At 36.6% G+C, this 17,130-nt stretch overlaps 1 protein-coding gene across 2 annotated transcripts in view; it reads right to left on the bottom strand.

The window, feature by feature from the left end:
- Positions 1–16,211, bottom strand: part of NSRP1 (nuclear speckle splicing regulatory protein 1) — a 60,996-nt gene extending 44,785 nt beyond the window's left edge. Inside the window, exons 1-2 of one of the 2 annotated variants that reach the window (XM_049637963.1) lie at positions 16,109–16,211; positions 14,823–14,916 (exon numbers count right to left, since the gene is read on the bottom strand). In XM_049637963.1, coding sequence (XP_049493920.1) covers positions 14,823–14,916; positions 16,109–16,128 — 114 coding nt within the window. In that variant the 5' untranslated portion in view covers positions 16,129–16,211. Of the gene's footprint in view, positions 1–14,822; positions 14,917–15,652; positions 15,835–16,108 lie in introns of those variants that run through there. The other variant, XM_049637964.1, reaches the window with a different exon arrangement.
- Positions 16,212–17,130: the final 919 nt, after the last annotated feature.

Below are 17,130 nucleotides of genomic sequence, written 5' to 3'. Positions count from 1 at the left end.
CGGAGAAAAGGATCTCTTTTGCATTGTTGGTGGCAGTGCAAGCTGGTGCAGCCACTCTGGAAAACGGTATGGAGGTGCCTCAAAAAACTAAAAATAGAACTACCCTACGACCCAGCAATTGCACTACTAGGCATTTATCCATGGGATACAGGCGTGCTGTTTCGAAGGGACACATGCACCCTCATGTTTATAGCAGCACTATCAACAATAGCCAAAGTACGGAAAGAGCCCAAATGTCCATCAGTGGATGAATGGATAAAGAAGATGTGGTATATATTTACAATGGAGTATTACTCAGCAATCAAAAAGAATGAAATCTTACCATTTGCAACTACGTGGATGGAACTGGAGGGTATTATGCTAAGTGAAATTAGTCAGTCAGAGAAAGACAAAAATCATGACTTCACTCATATGAGGACTTTAAGAGACAAAACAGATGAACATAAGGGAAGGGACACAAAAATAATATAAAAATAGGGAGGGGGACAAAACAGAAGAGACTCATAAATATGGAGAACAAACTGAGGGTTACTGGAGGGGTTGTGGGAAGGGGGATGGGCTAAATGGGTAAGGGGCACTAAGGAATCTACTCCTGAAATCATTGTTGTACTATATGTTAACTAATGTGGATGTAAATTTTAAAAAATAAAATAAAAAAAAAAAAAAACTAAAAAAAAAGAAGCCAAATGTCTAATGAAAATAGTCTTGAATTTACAGACCTCATGAAAGGATCTTGGGGGGTCACTGGAACTTCCATATTACAACTTAAAAAGTTTTGGGGCATCTGGGTGGCTCAGTCAGTTAAGTGTCCAACTTCAGCTCAGGTCATGATCTCACGCTTCATGGGTTCAAGCCCCACATCACGCTCTGTGCTGACAGCTCAGAGCCTGGAGCCTGCTTCGGATTCTGTGTCTCCCTCACTCTCTGCCGTTCCCCCCCTCATGCTCTGTCTTTGTCTCTCTCAAAAATAAACTTAGGGGTGCCTGGGTGGCTCAGACGGTTAAGCTTCCAACTTTGGCTCAGGTCATGATCTCACGGTTCATGAGGTTGAGCCCCATGTCGGGCTCTGTGCTGACAGCTCAGAGCCTGCTTCGGATTCTGGGTGTCTTTCTCTCTCTGCTCCTCCCCCACTAGCACCTTGTTTCTCTCAAAATAAACATTAAAAAAATAATAAATAAATAAACTTAAAAAATTAAAAAAGAAAGTTCTGGAGAGTGGTGATGATTGCACAACGTGAATGTACCTAATGTCACACCTAAAAATGGTTAAATGGTAAATTTTATGTTATGTATATTTTTCCACAATAAAAAAAATAGCAAATAAAATCCAGCTGCACATATAAAAGAATAGAAGACTAAGCAGGGTTTATTCTAGTATTTAAATAGTTTCACTTTTTAGAAAAATTATCAATATAATTCACCATAGTAACAGATGTCAAAAAAATGTGATAAAACTCAATCCAAATGCCTAATAAAATTTTTTAGCAAATCTAGATTACTGGTCAACTTCCACTAATTTAGCCTGTGTTAACAAACAACATTAAAATCTCAAGCCTTACAACATAAACGTCTATCTGTTGCTCATGATGTGTGTCCACTGTAGATGGTTTGTAGGTCCATACTGTCTTCATTTCAGGCTGAAGGCAGTCCCTATCTACAACATGCTGTTCCTATGGCAGGGCAGGAAAGCAATGGCTCAATCACAAGATGGCTTTGAAAGCTTCTGCTCAGATATAGCTTATCAGTTTCACTCACATTCCAGTGGTTAAAGCAAGATTCATGGATAAGCTTAGTATCAAGGCAGAAAATATATACCAGGAGAAGCATCTGATAGGAGAACTCTCTAGAGATGGACCCAGTAGACAGGATTACCCAATAATTATAAATAAGAAGATTTGGGAATGAATAATCTACAACAGAGGGCAACTCCTCTAACTTGAAAAAGGGTATTTAACATAAACCTAGAGCAAAAACAACTATTGCTATATATCAGCAATAGATGCTTGGAAAATGTATCAATAAATTTTAAAAATCCCAATCAAGCATATGCGCTATGAAATCAAGTGACTACATGATCTTAGGCAAGTTAAACTCTCTTTGCCTGCTTCCTCAACTGTAAAATGAAGATGACAACACCCTATTTCAATGATTCTACAACATATTTTTTCATATTTTAATGTATCAGAAATTGATGATGTCTTAAAAATAACAGCTGTCACCCAGAAGGCAATAATGCTGTGCCAAATGAAAGCTTTCTACTGACACTTTCTGGTAACATCAAGAAAGCATCACTAACAAAGCATCTTAGATTTAACAAAATACGGCAATATTTAGTGTTATTGTGATGACTGTATAAATTTATTCATATAAAACAGAACAATGGCTAACAAATAGCAAGTGCTCAATAAATACTACTTTTTCTTATTCTTTGTACTACTGTATATCAAACCAGATTATAATGCTGAAGTAACTGAAGTAAAACTGCATTACAGAACATCATTAGAGAAAGAAATTAATGGAAGAGAACAGTCTAGAGAACAGACCCACATATGTATGGGAATTTAATATATAATAAATGAGTCATTTTACATCATTGGGAAAGGCACAGAACAGTATTTCTAAGTCCTGTTATACTCAATACCCTTTTATAGGGCCCTTTATCTATACTGAAATGAAACACACATAACTCTCTACATGTAATTTTTTTTTTTTTTCAACGTTTTTTATTTTTGGGACAGAGAGAGACAGAGCATGAACGGGGGAGGAGCAGAGAGAGAGGGAGACACAGAATCGGAAACAGGCTCCAGGCTCCGAGCCATCAGCCCAGAGCCTGACGCGGGGCTCGAACTCACGGACCGCGAGATCGTGACCTGGCTGAAGTCGGACGCTTAACCGACTGCGCCACCCAGGCGCCCCTCTACATGTAATTTTTAAAAACTATATACATATTTCTTCTTTCTTGTGCAGTTTTGGATACACATATATACATCCATAAAGAACTATACAGAATAAAGGGAAGTAACTTATAATGGAAAAACATAAAGTATTTCAAAATGTAAATGCATAAGCACATCAGAAGACAGTAGTTATCAAAATCTTCTACTATGTAGACTCACTGTAATCACTATTAATGCTACAGATACAAATGCTGACTGCAGAACTGGTGACTCAAATACCACAAGTGACACTGGTGACAAGTGACCTGATTTTCTTAAATGGGGAACTCTCTGTAAAGTTTTTTTTTGTAAAGTTTTAAACAAAATAAGATATAATCTTCCCTCAATCTACAAAATGGTCAAATTAGGGGAAATGTTAGCATACACTACACCGTGCAAAATCAATACTTTTTAAAAAGTATTTAAATTTTTATTTTATTAAAATTTATTTGATAAAAATAAAATGTACAAAACATATTTTGTGTTTATGTGTAAAAAGAACTTAGGTCTAGGCTCATAAAATTATAGTTTTTCATCTATATAAATGTTCAGAGGGATTTAACCTATATGGATGGGGGTCATGAAATGCAGAATATCTATCTTGCCTGGTCTACATCAAAAACAGATGGGTGGGGGGAGGAAAAATAAGATAAAAAGAGAGAGGGAGACAAACCATAAGAAACTCAAATACAGACAACAAACTGAGGGTTGCTGGAGGGCTGAGGGGTGATGGGCATTAAAGAAGGTACCTGTTGGGAGGAGCACTGGGTGTTACATGTAAGTGATGAATCACTGAATTCTACTCCTGAAATCATTATTACACTATTTGTTAACTAACTTGGATTAAAAAAAAAAATGGTGTAATACTTTCAATACTACAATAAGCAAAAGCCACTCCAAAAATTTCTTAATGCCCCTCTGGAAGTAGTAACACTTCCACTAAAACCCCTGGAATAGACTCGTCAAAAAAAAAATTCTGGGGGCACCTGGCTGGCTCAGTCAGTTAAGCATCCAACTTCAGCTCAGGTCATGATCTCATGGCTGATGGGTTCGAGCCCCACGTTCAGGCTCTATACTGACAGCTCAGAGCCTGGAGTCTGCTTCGGATTCTGTCTCCTCTCTCTGCCCCTCCCCTGCTTGCACTCTGTCTCTCTCTCTCTCAAAAATAAACGTTAAAACAAATTTTTTTTAAAATATTCTGGACAACTGGATACCCACTTTGTTGAAAATTAATAGCCCCATCTCCTCAAAATATTCCTAAATCACCAGAAGGCAGAGTTGTGTAATCTCACATGGTAAAAACCATGTCTCAACATAACTTCTATTTGTGTTCCTTTTCCAATTAGTAAACAAGATGCACTCTTTGAAGTCTATCTGATCTCTGCCAGTCCCCTGACTAACCCTTTTTCTATTGCTTCTGAAATCCATTCTCTCAAAGTTTTAAAATTCCACTATAGGGGCGCCTGGGGGGCTCAGTCGGTTGAGCGTCCAACTTCGGCTCAGGTCATGATCTCAAGGTTTGTGGGTTTGATCCCCACATCGGGTTCTGTGCTGCCAGCTCAGAGCCTGGAGCCTATTTCGGATTATGTGTCTCCCCCTCTCTCTGCCCCTCCCTCACTCGCGCTCTGCCTCTCTCTGTCTCAAAAGTAAATAAACATTAAAAAAAATTTTTAATACCACTATAAACAAACTACTTCTCATAGGGAGTACATTACAATGTTAAAAGCATGGACTTTGGAATCAGGCAGATCTTCTGGATTCAAAATCTAACTATTACCAAAGGACTGTGTGTGTGATATATGCCAATTTACTTCCTTGACACCTTAACGTCCGTAGCTGTATAATCTTTTTCCTTCAGATTCTTCCCTTCCAGCCTAAACATCCATAATTCACCTCTATCCTAAGAAAACCACAAAAAGGAAAATTCCACCAACTCTATTATTCCTTCAAGTTATCATCTCCATTTCTTCTCTCTTCTCTGTAAAATTCTTTGAAAATAAGATCAAATTAAATCAAATGAGTTAATGGTCAGATAATAAAACAATAAAAGGGATAGAGAGGAGACTGCAGAGCTAACATATTGAGGACTGAAACACCACCATTAAAGCTAATAAATAAATTAAAAAGAGCAAAAAACATATAACTGAAAAAAAAGATATAACTGAAATACTGACAAAGGTTTAAGATAATAATGGTTAATGCAGAGAAAAAGACAAAAATCAAGTAATTTCCCCAAATATCTATTTAACTCTCTCATCCTACCTGGCTTTACATTTTCTTAGTCCTTGACACCTTCTTTATTATTATTATTATTATTTTTTTTTTTTTTATTTTAGAGAGAGTGCACAAGTGAGGGAGGGGCAGGAGAAAGAGAAAGAAAGAGACAGAGAGAGACAAAAGAGAAAGAGAGAGAGAATCCCAAGCAGGCTCTATGCTCAGCATGGAGCCCAACACGGGGCTTGATCCCACGACCCTGGAATCATGACCTGAGTTGAAATCAAAAGTCAGAAGCTCAGTCTTTGACATCTTCTAAATTAACATGTAATTTACTTATCTGTTAGGTTAACTATTTATCACCTCTGTTCCTCCCACTAAAATGTAAGTTCCACAAGGGCCATGGCTTTGTTTCACTGGCACAGAACAGGAATCACTAAAGATTTATTGAGTGAAATAATGAATAAATACACAAAGATATGAAAGGCAAAGATAATCTTCCAAAAAGATAACCTAGCAAGTGAATCAGAAAAAATACTCTGATACAATGACAGTAAATTTCTGTGAAATGAAGAAAAAAATAGATATTTAGGTAAAAAACAACAATGCGTTCATTCCAGGAAAAAATTCAAAATGATTTGCATGACAACACACTGAACTTAAAGAAATAAAGAAAATACTAATTGTCCAAGCCAATGAAAAAGTAAGTCATCTTGGAGATTTACAAAAAAAATAAAACACAGTATTGTACTTCCTCACAAGAACATTCAATACCAGGGAAAATAACTAACATCTACAAGATTTTGAAATAATTTATTATTCGTTAGAAATACTACACACATTCAAGTAGATATTAGGTGACAAAAGCAATAAGCAATCATTCCTTAATAATTAAGAACTTAGGAAACAATGCCCTTATGAGCACATACCGAAAAAGTACTCAACAATGAAATTAAGTCAAAGACCTCAGAAATGGAAATCACTGGTAAAAAGATCAGTGCAGTGCCCCAAATCAAAGTAAATAACAAATCAAATATTCTAGGAATACAAGGATGGTTTAACTTCAAAAAATTAATATAAACTCATATTAATAGATGTTAAAAAGATTAAAATTTAATATTCATTTATGATAAAAATTCTTAGTAAACTAGAAACAGTACCAAAAGCCAACAGCCCAAACATCAGATTTAATTATAAAACTTTATAAGCAACTCTCATTAAAGAAACATTAAAGAATGTTTCTATCAGTTTCTGTTTATCACCATATATAGTTTCCAGAGAATGCAATAACACGCACACACATGACACAGAGAAATAATAAATATCAGATAAAAGAACTAAAGACACAAAGAAACTCAAAAAAGATGGGTGTGACCTTAAGTGAGGAAATTTTCAAATTGTACTAAAGGATATATAAAATACCTGAACAAATAAATGAAAAGACTAAAATATTAAAATATCAATTCTCTTCTATAGTACCTATAAATCCAATACAAGTCCAATCAAAATTTCTAGTTTTTTCAATGTGTACCTTGAAAGTGACACTAAAATTCACTTAGATGACCTAAGGCAATTTTAAAGAATAAAATAGGGCAGGGCAGTGGAAAAGACCTAAAGAGAACAGCAAGAAAATGCATAGCTTTGCAGGTAAAAAATAAGATGCTGGTCTTAATTCTAAAAGCAAGGAGAAGTCAATACTGATTTTAAAACCAAGAAGATGACTTTGTCTGAAGTGTTCGAAAATGCATTGGAGAAGCTTAAAAGATAACCTGGAGAGTCACAGTCACTGAAAATGACAGAGTATGGACCAACAAAACTCTTTAACACTGGCAAAAATGTCAGAATCAGTTTTTTTTCCGAACTCTGGAAATTAACCAAAGGCTTACAGGAGCTCAGGGAGCATTTATTCAAGAATAGCTGAATTTCACTAAGAACTTTGTGGTGTTTTAACTTTCCCTATTTCCATCATCCCCTCCCTAGTGCCATGGTAGCCTAAAACAACAGCCCACAATCATGGCAGAAACCAGCAGTCTGGCAGCCACTAGAGGAGGCAGAATGGGGTTAGAGCTCCTTCAAAACCCCTATTCCAGAGAATTATTATTGGACCTGTCTGGTGGTTCCCTGAAGACACCACTCAGTAGGCAGTCTTTATTTGACGTGACAGAGTGCCAAAGTAAAACAGCCTCTTCCCTGGGGGTCTCTGTCAAAAACAATCAAAGACAACTGCTGAACTTCAGGGCTGCCTGCGGCAGTGCGCAGTGCGTTAACAGTTGGGGTAAATAATAGGCTAACCAAAAAGCTTAAAAAGAAACGTTGAGAAATAGGATGTTCAATAGGGGGATTTGAAAGTTCCAACATATTCCTGGGGATCATGAAGCCCACATACGTACAAAGACATTTGTGCCTGATCAGGAAAAACCTGAGAAGGTCCTAAACTCTCACAACTGACCCTGAGACTGCACAAGCAAGAAGTGAAGGCTAAGGCAAAGTTGTAAAATGCCTAGTGGTATACTATACACCTGCCCAGCATGCATATAGAGCCTCCTGGCAGACTAGAGACTTAGTTACAAGTATTTAAAGAAAGGTCAGGGGCACCAGGGTGGCTCAGTCCGACTGAGCATCCTATTTGGCTTAGGTCATGATCTTGTGGTTCGTGAGTTCGAGCCCCACGTCTCTGTGCTGAGAGCTCAGAGCCTGAAGCCTGCTTTGGAATCTGCGACTCCCTCTCTCTCTGCCCCTCTCCTGCTCAAGCTCTGTCTCTCTCTGTCTCTCAATAAATAAATAAATATTTTAAAAAATTAAAAAAAAAAAAAAAGAAAGCTCTGTCAAATCATTAGCTAACCACCAAGCTAACCAAGCAGAGACTTCAGTGGCCACACACACACACACACACACACACACACACACACACAAATATAAACTTTAAAAATTAGTTCAGAAAAGTCTCTGTGTAAAAGACAAAAACAACAAAAAACAACAAAAAATCCTAATAAACCTTGGGAAGAAGAAAGGCTCTGGTTTCCAGAGTTGCCATATTATATTATCTTAAACTTTCAGTTCCGAACCAAAAATTGAGACATGCAAAGAAACGAGAAAAGTATGATCCATACACAGAATGATTTAAAATAAAGAAAACCATGTCTAAATAACCAAAGTATGAGAACAATGTGTCATCACATAGAGAGTATCAATAAAGTGACAGAAATTATAAAAGAAACCAAAACTCTGGAGTTGAAAAATAAAATAATGCTTATACATTATATTTCAAACCAAAAAACATTTTTAAAAAATAAGTTCCCCATGTGCCAATGTAAGTAAATTTGGCTAAAAATGCACAGATTTAAACAGAGATTCACAAATCAACTTTACATATCTTCAAGGACTCATGATTATACATCATTTCCTTCCTAAAAAAACCCCAAAAACTCCTACTTTATCTCATCTTCATAATCTGGGTTCTCTCAGCTACTTCTCTAATATTTCCATCCTACTGGGAGATAAAATAAGAATAGAATTCTCAGGGCACCTGACTGGTTCAGTCCATAGAGCATGACTCTTGATCTCAGGGTCATGAGTTCAAGCCCCACACTGTGCACAGAGCTTACTTAAAAAATAAGAATAGAATTCTCTTGTCATCTCTCCCACTCCTAACAGAATTCTATCATTTCATTTAGTGCTGTCCTTTTCTCCCCTCTTACATTTTGTTTCTGTTTCACTCCTGGACAGCAAATCAGGGGATGCATTTTTAGCAAAACTGCACAATAACTTTAAATTCCTCACTGCCTATACTGCTGTTAGATACATTCAGTATCATAAATTTACCAGGAATTCATTTTAATAGCATGAGAAAAGTGTAAAAAATTCTTAGTTACCATTAAAATAACCTAAATTTCCTGCCATTTCCATACATCATACACTTTGTCATGTGTATATAAAACTGTCATTTTAACTGTACCAAACAATATCCAGAGGAATAGAAAATCATATAAGTGATTAAAAAAAAAAAAACTGAAAATTTATTGGTTCAGATAGATTAGTATTTTAACTTTTTCTTACCATCAGCAAGCCAAACAGGCTTCCAACTAAGAACAGCTTTTCATTAGGAAAAACAGAACTATGAAGACTACTTTTCAAGACAATGTTTTTAAAAGATTAGAATTAGGGGCACCTGTGTGGCTCCGTTGGTTAAGCATCCAACTCTTGATTTGGCTCAGGTCATTATCTCATGGTTCCTGAGTTCGATCCCCATGTCAGGCTCCACGATAACAGTGTGGAGACTGCTTGGGATTCTCTGTCTCTCTCTCTCTCTCAAAATAAATAAAATAATTAAAAAAAAAAATAAATGCAGTTAAATTTAAATAAATAAATGATCAGAATTAAAGTGGAGAAAGATCAAGCAATAATGAAAGTGTACTATGTAACCCCGTTACTTGCTAATGTTTCTAACTTCAAGAATATACAATTATTGTTATCTTTTTCTTAAGTACTCATTTCCTTCTATTCTTCAAAATTACAATAATAATTTTTTAAATAAAAAAACCAGGGGTGCCTGGGTGGCTTAGTTGGTTGAGCATCTGACTTCGGCTTAGGTCATGATCTTAGTCTGTGGGTTCGAGCTCCACATCAGGCTCTGTGCTGACCTCTTGCTCACAGCCTGGAGCCTGCTTCAGATTCGGCGTCTCCTTCTCTCTCTGCCCCTCCCCCGCTCACACTTTGTCCCACTGTTTCTCAAAAATAAACAAATATAAACAAAATTTTTTTAAATAAAAAAGCCAAATCCTGTCATCCAAAATAATAGTTTTCATTTTTCTATCTATACATGGACATATAGCTTTGTACAATCATACATATTCAATTTTGTATTCTGTTTATTTCACCTTACCTCATGCTTTACGTTTATTTAAATTATTTATTTAAAAAAAATTTTTTAATGTTTTATTTATTTTTGAGACAGAGAGAGACAGAGCATGAGCAGGAGAGGGGCAGAGAGAGAGGGAGACACAGAATCCGAAGCAGGCTCCAGGCTCTGAGCTGTCAGCACAGAGCCCGACATGGGGCTTGAACTCACAAACCACGAGATCATGACCTGAGCCAAAGTCGGACACTCAACCGACCAAGCCACCCAGGCACCCCTTAAATTATTTTTTTAATGTTTATTTATTTTTGAGAGAGACATACAATCCATATGACGAATTTCCATAAGCCATTTTAAAAATTCCGGTTTCAAGGAATATTAATGGCATGAGAACATGGCCACAGTAAGAGCTTTAATAAACTGTACAAATGCAATTTTTAAAATACATGTAACATTTATTATGTCCCAAATATTATATTAAGTACATTATATACATTATTTAACTTATCCTCTTAAAGGATAAAGATACAAAACTGCAACAACTTTCAGGTTGTATGGATACTTCTTCATGGCATTATGAATTACTGTGCAAAATAGATCTTGCAAGAATATTGTCTAGAAATAAGCATTTCAATTGCCAAGATTAAAAGGAAAAGTCACTATGCTATGCAAAATGAGCAAGCATCCATTACTGAGAAATATCTAAAAGGAAGTTCCTTGTTGAACCTGTCAGGCAACATCAATTTTGGTCAGAGACTATCTTATAAAATAAAATTTGGTCAGAGACTATCTTATAAAATATAAAAAATAAATAAATCCAGCCACCCCTCCTTTTGTAAATAAAGTTTTATTAGAATATATTTATTAGTCACGCTCATTCATTCATATATTGTCTAATGGCTGCTTTCACACTATGAAAGCAAAGTTCTGTAGTGGGCTTGCTCTACTACCTGTCTCTTTACAATATAGACAGCTAAAACATCTAAGTAAATAATTGTACTTGTAGTAAAAGTACCAGCATGGGGCACCTTGGTGGCTACTAGTTAAGCCCCTGACTCTTGATTTAGATTTCAACGCAGGTCATGATCTCACGGTTTGTGAGTTTGAGCCCCACAGTGGGCACTGAGCTAAGAACATGGAGCTTGTCCTCTCTCTACTCCTCCCCTGCTCATGGGCATGTGCATGTGCTCGCACTCTCGCTCTCTCAAAATAAATAAATAAACATTTAAAAAAATGTATCAGCATAGATATCCAGATCCTAACTTATGGAGCTCATACTCCGAGATAGTGACATGATGTATGCAAATAACTTACAACACAAGGTATGAAAAGCTAAGTGCTAAGATAAGTAGAGTGACATAAAAAGGATGAGATTGCACCCACTGTATGAAATCTTGAAGGAAGCAGCTTTTGCAATGGGTTTTGAAGGATGGCTATAATATAGACATGTAGGATGGGGAGACTTCCAATGTGAAGAAAAGCAGAGCTGTGAAAAATTACAAACATGACAGTGTACTTTGCATAGAGGAGGACAGTTAGTAAAAAATGCTAATAAGCATTTTGAAGCCAAAGCATAGGGAAGACTTCCAATGTCAGGATTAGCAGTTTAGATTTTAAATACAATCAAGTTCAAAAGCAAGGAGGTTATAAGTGAATACAACTGTGCTTTAGAAAGATCAATCTGTCAACAGTATTTCAAACGAATTTAAGGAGACAGGTGATAAGGAAACTAATTACAAAGTATTAAAATAAGTAATGAAGGTGGTGGCAATGGCACTGGAAAAAAGGATACACTGGATAAAATGGAATAAACACATTACTATAATAGCAAAACCACTCAAATACTTATGAGCAGACAGTTGCATTTGGATACAATATAAACCTCTTACTCATAAGGGGTAAAAAACTCCATCTCCCCTACCTTTGAACAAAATATTATTTCTAATTAGTTCTGATAATTTAAAACTATTTAAACAGTAATTTAAAGTGCTGGGCTACCACTTTCCAGTTTTTAAACTTACTCTGGATATAAGCACATATTAATATTGAATTCATTTACTAGGGCCCCATCTGCTGGACCTGTGGAAGGAAAAGTCTGATCTTAAATTTGGGCTCATAAATGCTTCTGCTAAATTGCTATAAATAACAATAAAAGGATGTGCATTACAGCAGCTCTTCTCCTGGTATACCAAATGCCTTCTTTAGGAAAAGAACCATAAAATTTACCTTTATATTTTATAAAGCACGAAAAACTTTATTGTTGCTTAAACTGTTGATTTTTTAAATAAGAGATTTTGTATTCAAACCTCACAAATATTTAAAAATACTTAACTAAGAAATTTATTTCTCAGTATAAGAATAAGCTGGAATTCATTAGACTGATCTTATTGGTAAGGCATACTGAAGAAAAGTTTTATATCCTGTTCATTAAGAACTAAGCTGCAGCTTGTCAGTTGGCTTCTGGCTGAGCTCTACCAATGGAAGACAAAAATGATCTATTGGCTAGAAGAAAGGGAAAAAACAAGAAATTCCACCCTGCCTTTTTCTCTACCTAAAACTGAATCTCCCTAGTGGCTTCAGCTCCTTCGGGAAGAGTCCAGTTCCCACCAGATAACCCTAGCCCTTGGCCTCCAGGACCTGTATCCTACCTGTATCCCTCCATTTATCACCACTGGCTCATCTCTGGGTTGCCTCACCATCTATTCTCTTTTTGGCTTAAGTCTTCCATTACTTATGTAACCAGTTCTCTGCATTAAAGTCCCTTTATGTAAAAGAATGGGAGGAGGCAGGGAGGGACAGAATGAAGAAAGAGCAAAATGGCTTAGCCCTAGCTTTCTCTAGCTCTAGCCTCACTGTACACCAGCCTCATTTCACAATGGAAAAGAAAGAGCAATAATATGACTATACTTTCTAGATCACTTGTGTACATCCATCCTTCTCAAATATTTTGCTTTGTATTATATGGTGTGCCAAGACGATTTATATGAAACATTAGAATAAGCATATCCATAGTAGGATGACTTAAAAAAATATTTGTGGGGCTGGGTGGCTCAGCTGGTTGAGCGACCAACTCTTGATTTTGGCTCAGGTCATGATCCAGGGTTGTGGGAGCAAGCCCCAAATCATGGAGATGGAGCCTGCTTAGGATTCTCTCTCTTCCTCTCTCTCATCCCTCCCTCCCCCCACCGCTATTTTTCAGGTTTTTTTTTCTTTCTTCTTTGAATTCTTTATTTTTTTAAGTTTATTTATTTGGGGAGGGGGGGGGGGAGTGTGGAGGGAGGGGCAGAGATAGGGGAAGAGGAAGAACCCCAAGCAGGTTCCACACTGTCAGCACAGAGCCTGACAATGGCTCAAACTCAGGAACTTTGAGATCACGACCCAAGCCAAGATCAAGAGTCAGACACTTAACCAACTAAGCCACCCAGGTGCCTCCCATCCTCTAAAATTAAAACGAAAAGAAAAGGTACATTAAAACAAACTGCAAGGGTGCTATCAATTCAATGGAGGATAGCCTTCAACAAATGCTACTGGGACAATTGGATATCCATATGCAAATAATAGTATTATTACTATTAGGACCTAGGTCCTAATAGTAGGACCCCTACCTCATACCATATACAAAAATTAACTCAAAATGGATCACAGACCTAAATTTAAGAGGTAAAACTACAACACGAGTATAAATCTTCATCACAATGGATTAAGCGGTTTATTAGGTATGACACCAAAGCAATAGAAACCTATGAAAAAAATAAATTGGACTTTCTCAAAATTGAACTTTTGTGCTTCAAAGGATCCTATCAAGAAAGTGAAAAGACAAAAGAATGGGAAAAAATATTTAAATTATATCTAACAAGGGACTTGTTTATATCTAGAATATATAAAGAAATCTTGTAACTCATAAAAGGGCAATAATTCAATTTTAAAATACATAAATGATATGAATAGACATTTCTCCAAAGATGATACATGAATGGCCAACATCCCTGGCCATCAGAGAAATGCAAATCAAAATCACAATGAGATAGTTGCCTGGGGCAGAATGTAGGGAAGTAGACAGTGTCTGGAGCCAATTTCTTCAACAGAAAGAAAGCAAAAGCAAAGAAGTATCAAATATGTTCAATTACCTACCTATGTCATTATAAAATGAGTAAAAAGAGAAGCTATCTTTCTGCCAGACCAAAGGAACTATCAGACTAACTGATGCAAAGGTCTTTCAGAAATACAGAAAATGACTCAAGACATAAGCATACATTTGAGGCTGTTTCTGCTATAAGCTGTAGATTTCACAGGAAAACATAGTTTTGGCTGCTAAAATAGAAAATATTCATATTAGGTGTTATTATTGTAGAACAATCAATTGTAACTTCATGCACTACCATAATTACAAAACTGAACAACTACATTTAGCAGACAATTAATAATCACAAAAGTAGTCTTAAAAGAAACTACTTTGCTAATAAAAATTTCTAGGAAATTGGTGACATATTAATACCTCATTTTCAGGGATCTTTACACTAATAATTTTGTTACTTTAGTATTAGCTGTCTAAAACAGTTTTGTGTAACTACTTAGAAATAACTGAAAATCACAACTTCTGAAAAAAATCTTAGATTCCTATGTAACATTAGTGAAGGAAAAAAAAATCAGTGAAAAGTCTTTCTTTAAATATTCCTTTTGATGATTCTGTAAATGATAATATACTCCAGATACACTGTAATGACAAACAACTAAGGCAAGCAAAGACATCAAATTCACAAGTTCGATTTAAAAAATTCTATTTCGAATAATGCAATAGAAAAACATAGGTTCCCTTACCTCATCATCATCATCAGAATCATTCCCAAACACTGATGGTTTTTGCAAAACAGGGTGCAACTGCTGTGCTTTCTTTGGCAAAATAAGCCCATACCTGCATTTTGTTTTTGAAATAGAAATTACACCATTATATTTAAATGTTAAAAAATAATACATCCACTACTTCTTCCAGATGAAGCTACCAAGTCAAAACATATCACACAGCTTATGAACACAGAACAGGGTTTCCGCTTTCCAATGATCTCAAAGTTCTAATGTGTGTTAAGATTTTATAATTACTCTTCTAAGTAATTATTTGCTGACACGGGTCAAATTCAAATACCATTTTAATAAAAAAAGAGAAATAACTGAAGAGATCAGAAATGTTTTAGATGATGAAATAATGTTTTAGAAAGAACATGTTAGTGAAACGCTCGTTTCATGCCTACTAAAAATTTTAAAACACTCTAAATTATCCTTGTGGTCGAACAAGAAAATAGCTGTTTGTTCTTTTTTTCCAACTGGGTACTTACATAGTTTAAAATAAGTTATTGGGTAATGTGACCCAAGAAAAATTTTTAAAAGATTACAGTAACTGAGAAACTTAAGAAGTCACGGGACAAATGCCCATTATATTCTATTGCGCTCATTTGCTCTGTCTTGGAGCAGCTCAGAAAACCATCCCATCAGGTCCAACTCATTTAGTTTCTCACGCTTTGGCCTTTAAAATGCCGAAATGACGGGAAACTCCATCCAAAGTAAGAATTATACATCAAAGGTAAAACTTTCAAGAACATACAATATTTGTCTCTCTTGCGGCAACGTATACCCCAGGTCCCTATTATGCCTACCCTTTTGTGACTTCTCAGCACAACATTCCTAAAACAAGGAGGGAGGGCGGGAATCAGGACTTGAGCAGCCAAGGAGAACAAGGCCCTCTAAGGAAGCCAGGAATTGTCTCTTCTCATTGCCCCTGAAAGCATCCAACCAGGGAGAAACTCAAGCGCGGGGTAGGAAGCAAGACTGAGGGGCCTCAGACCGAGCTTTTGGAAAATAGAAAAGTCTCGCTCTCTGCCCCTCAGCCTAACTTCCTTTATTTCCTCACAAGTTTCTCCCTCAAACTTCGGACTTCCATCCTGGAAAATGTGGGGGGAGGGGAATATGTTCCTCAGGATTTCTCGCTTTTCCCCGCCTCTATCCCTGACGACAAAGCCCCTTCACTTCCAGCGCACTTTTACTCGTCGGTCAAAGACTAAGTCGCCGTGATCTTTCATTCCCAGCCTAACCCTAACTCCCGGATCACTCACTGCCTGCCCGGAATCGCCATCTTGCTCCCGTCTCCGCTGAATGTGGTCGACGGCTACGTGACGCTCACGCAGACGTCAACGTCATCACGTACACTCTCGCGCGGATCTGGGCGGCCTGAAACACTTTTAGCGGCTGAATCCCTCTCTTGAGCTGCTTCCGTCTTGCAAGGGCCCGAGTCCTACGGCCTTTGGCTTTGTTTGGAAACCAACTGGCTGCCTGGACGTTTTGGGAAGAAAGGAATTGACAAAATTCTAGGCCAGCAATTCCCAAAGTGTGGTCCCAGGAACATCACCAGGAATTTGTTAAAATGCAAATTATCTGGCGGTTTCCCAGACTTACTGCATTTGAAACTCCCGGATGGGGCCCAGCAATCTGAATTTTACAGAGCCCTGCAGGTAGCTTTGATAGTCAAGTTTGAAAAACACTGCGGTAAAGCTATCGACTTTTTTTTTTTTTTCCACCGAGGCTTCAGTGTGAGTATACCTGGCTCAGGGTAACTTGGCAACTGAAAATCTGTATGTTAATATAGGACCCATGCTCATAGACGAAATTATTAATAACAGCATCGTGGTAATACTGGATATAGGAATCAAAATTATATGTTATATATATATATATTTTGTTTTGTTTTGGTTTTAAATTCTAGTCGCTTTTCATCTGTTCATCCACCAGCTCTTGACCTGTTCAAAACTAGTTTTCTAGCAGCCAAAGAGATCTTTTCAGTTACTGACAAAAGGATGTTAAAATCTCCAACTGTAATTGTGGATTTGTTTATTTCTCCTTTTAATTCTGTCAGTTTTTGTTTCACCGATTTTGAAATCCTATTATTTAGGTATTTAAACATTCAGGATTGTTAGGTCCTCTTGCATTGACCATGATACCATTAAGAAATGACCCTGTCTTTTTTTCTCTTTATGTACTTTATCTGATTTTAATATAGACAGTTTTTATTGTTAGCATAGTTTATCTTTTTCCATCCTTCTAACCTATTTTAATCTACTTGTGTCTTTATATTAAAAGT

The sequence above is a fragment of the Panthera uncia genome, chromosome E1, assembly GCF_023721935.1.
Source record: "Panthera uncia isolate 11264 chromosome E1, Puncia_PCG_1.0, whole genome shotgun sequence".
Classification (NCBI taxonomy): Eukaryota; Metazoa; Chordata; class Mammalia; order Carnivora; family Felidae; genus Panthera; species Panthera uncia.
Note: the sequence above shows the minus strand (reverse complement) of the source record. Positions and strands in the feature narration are given on the sequence as shown.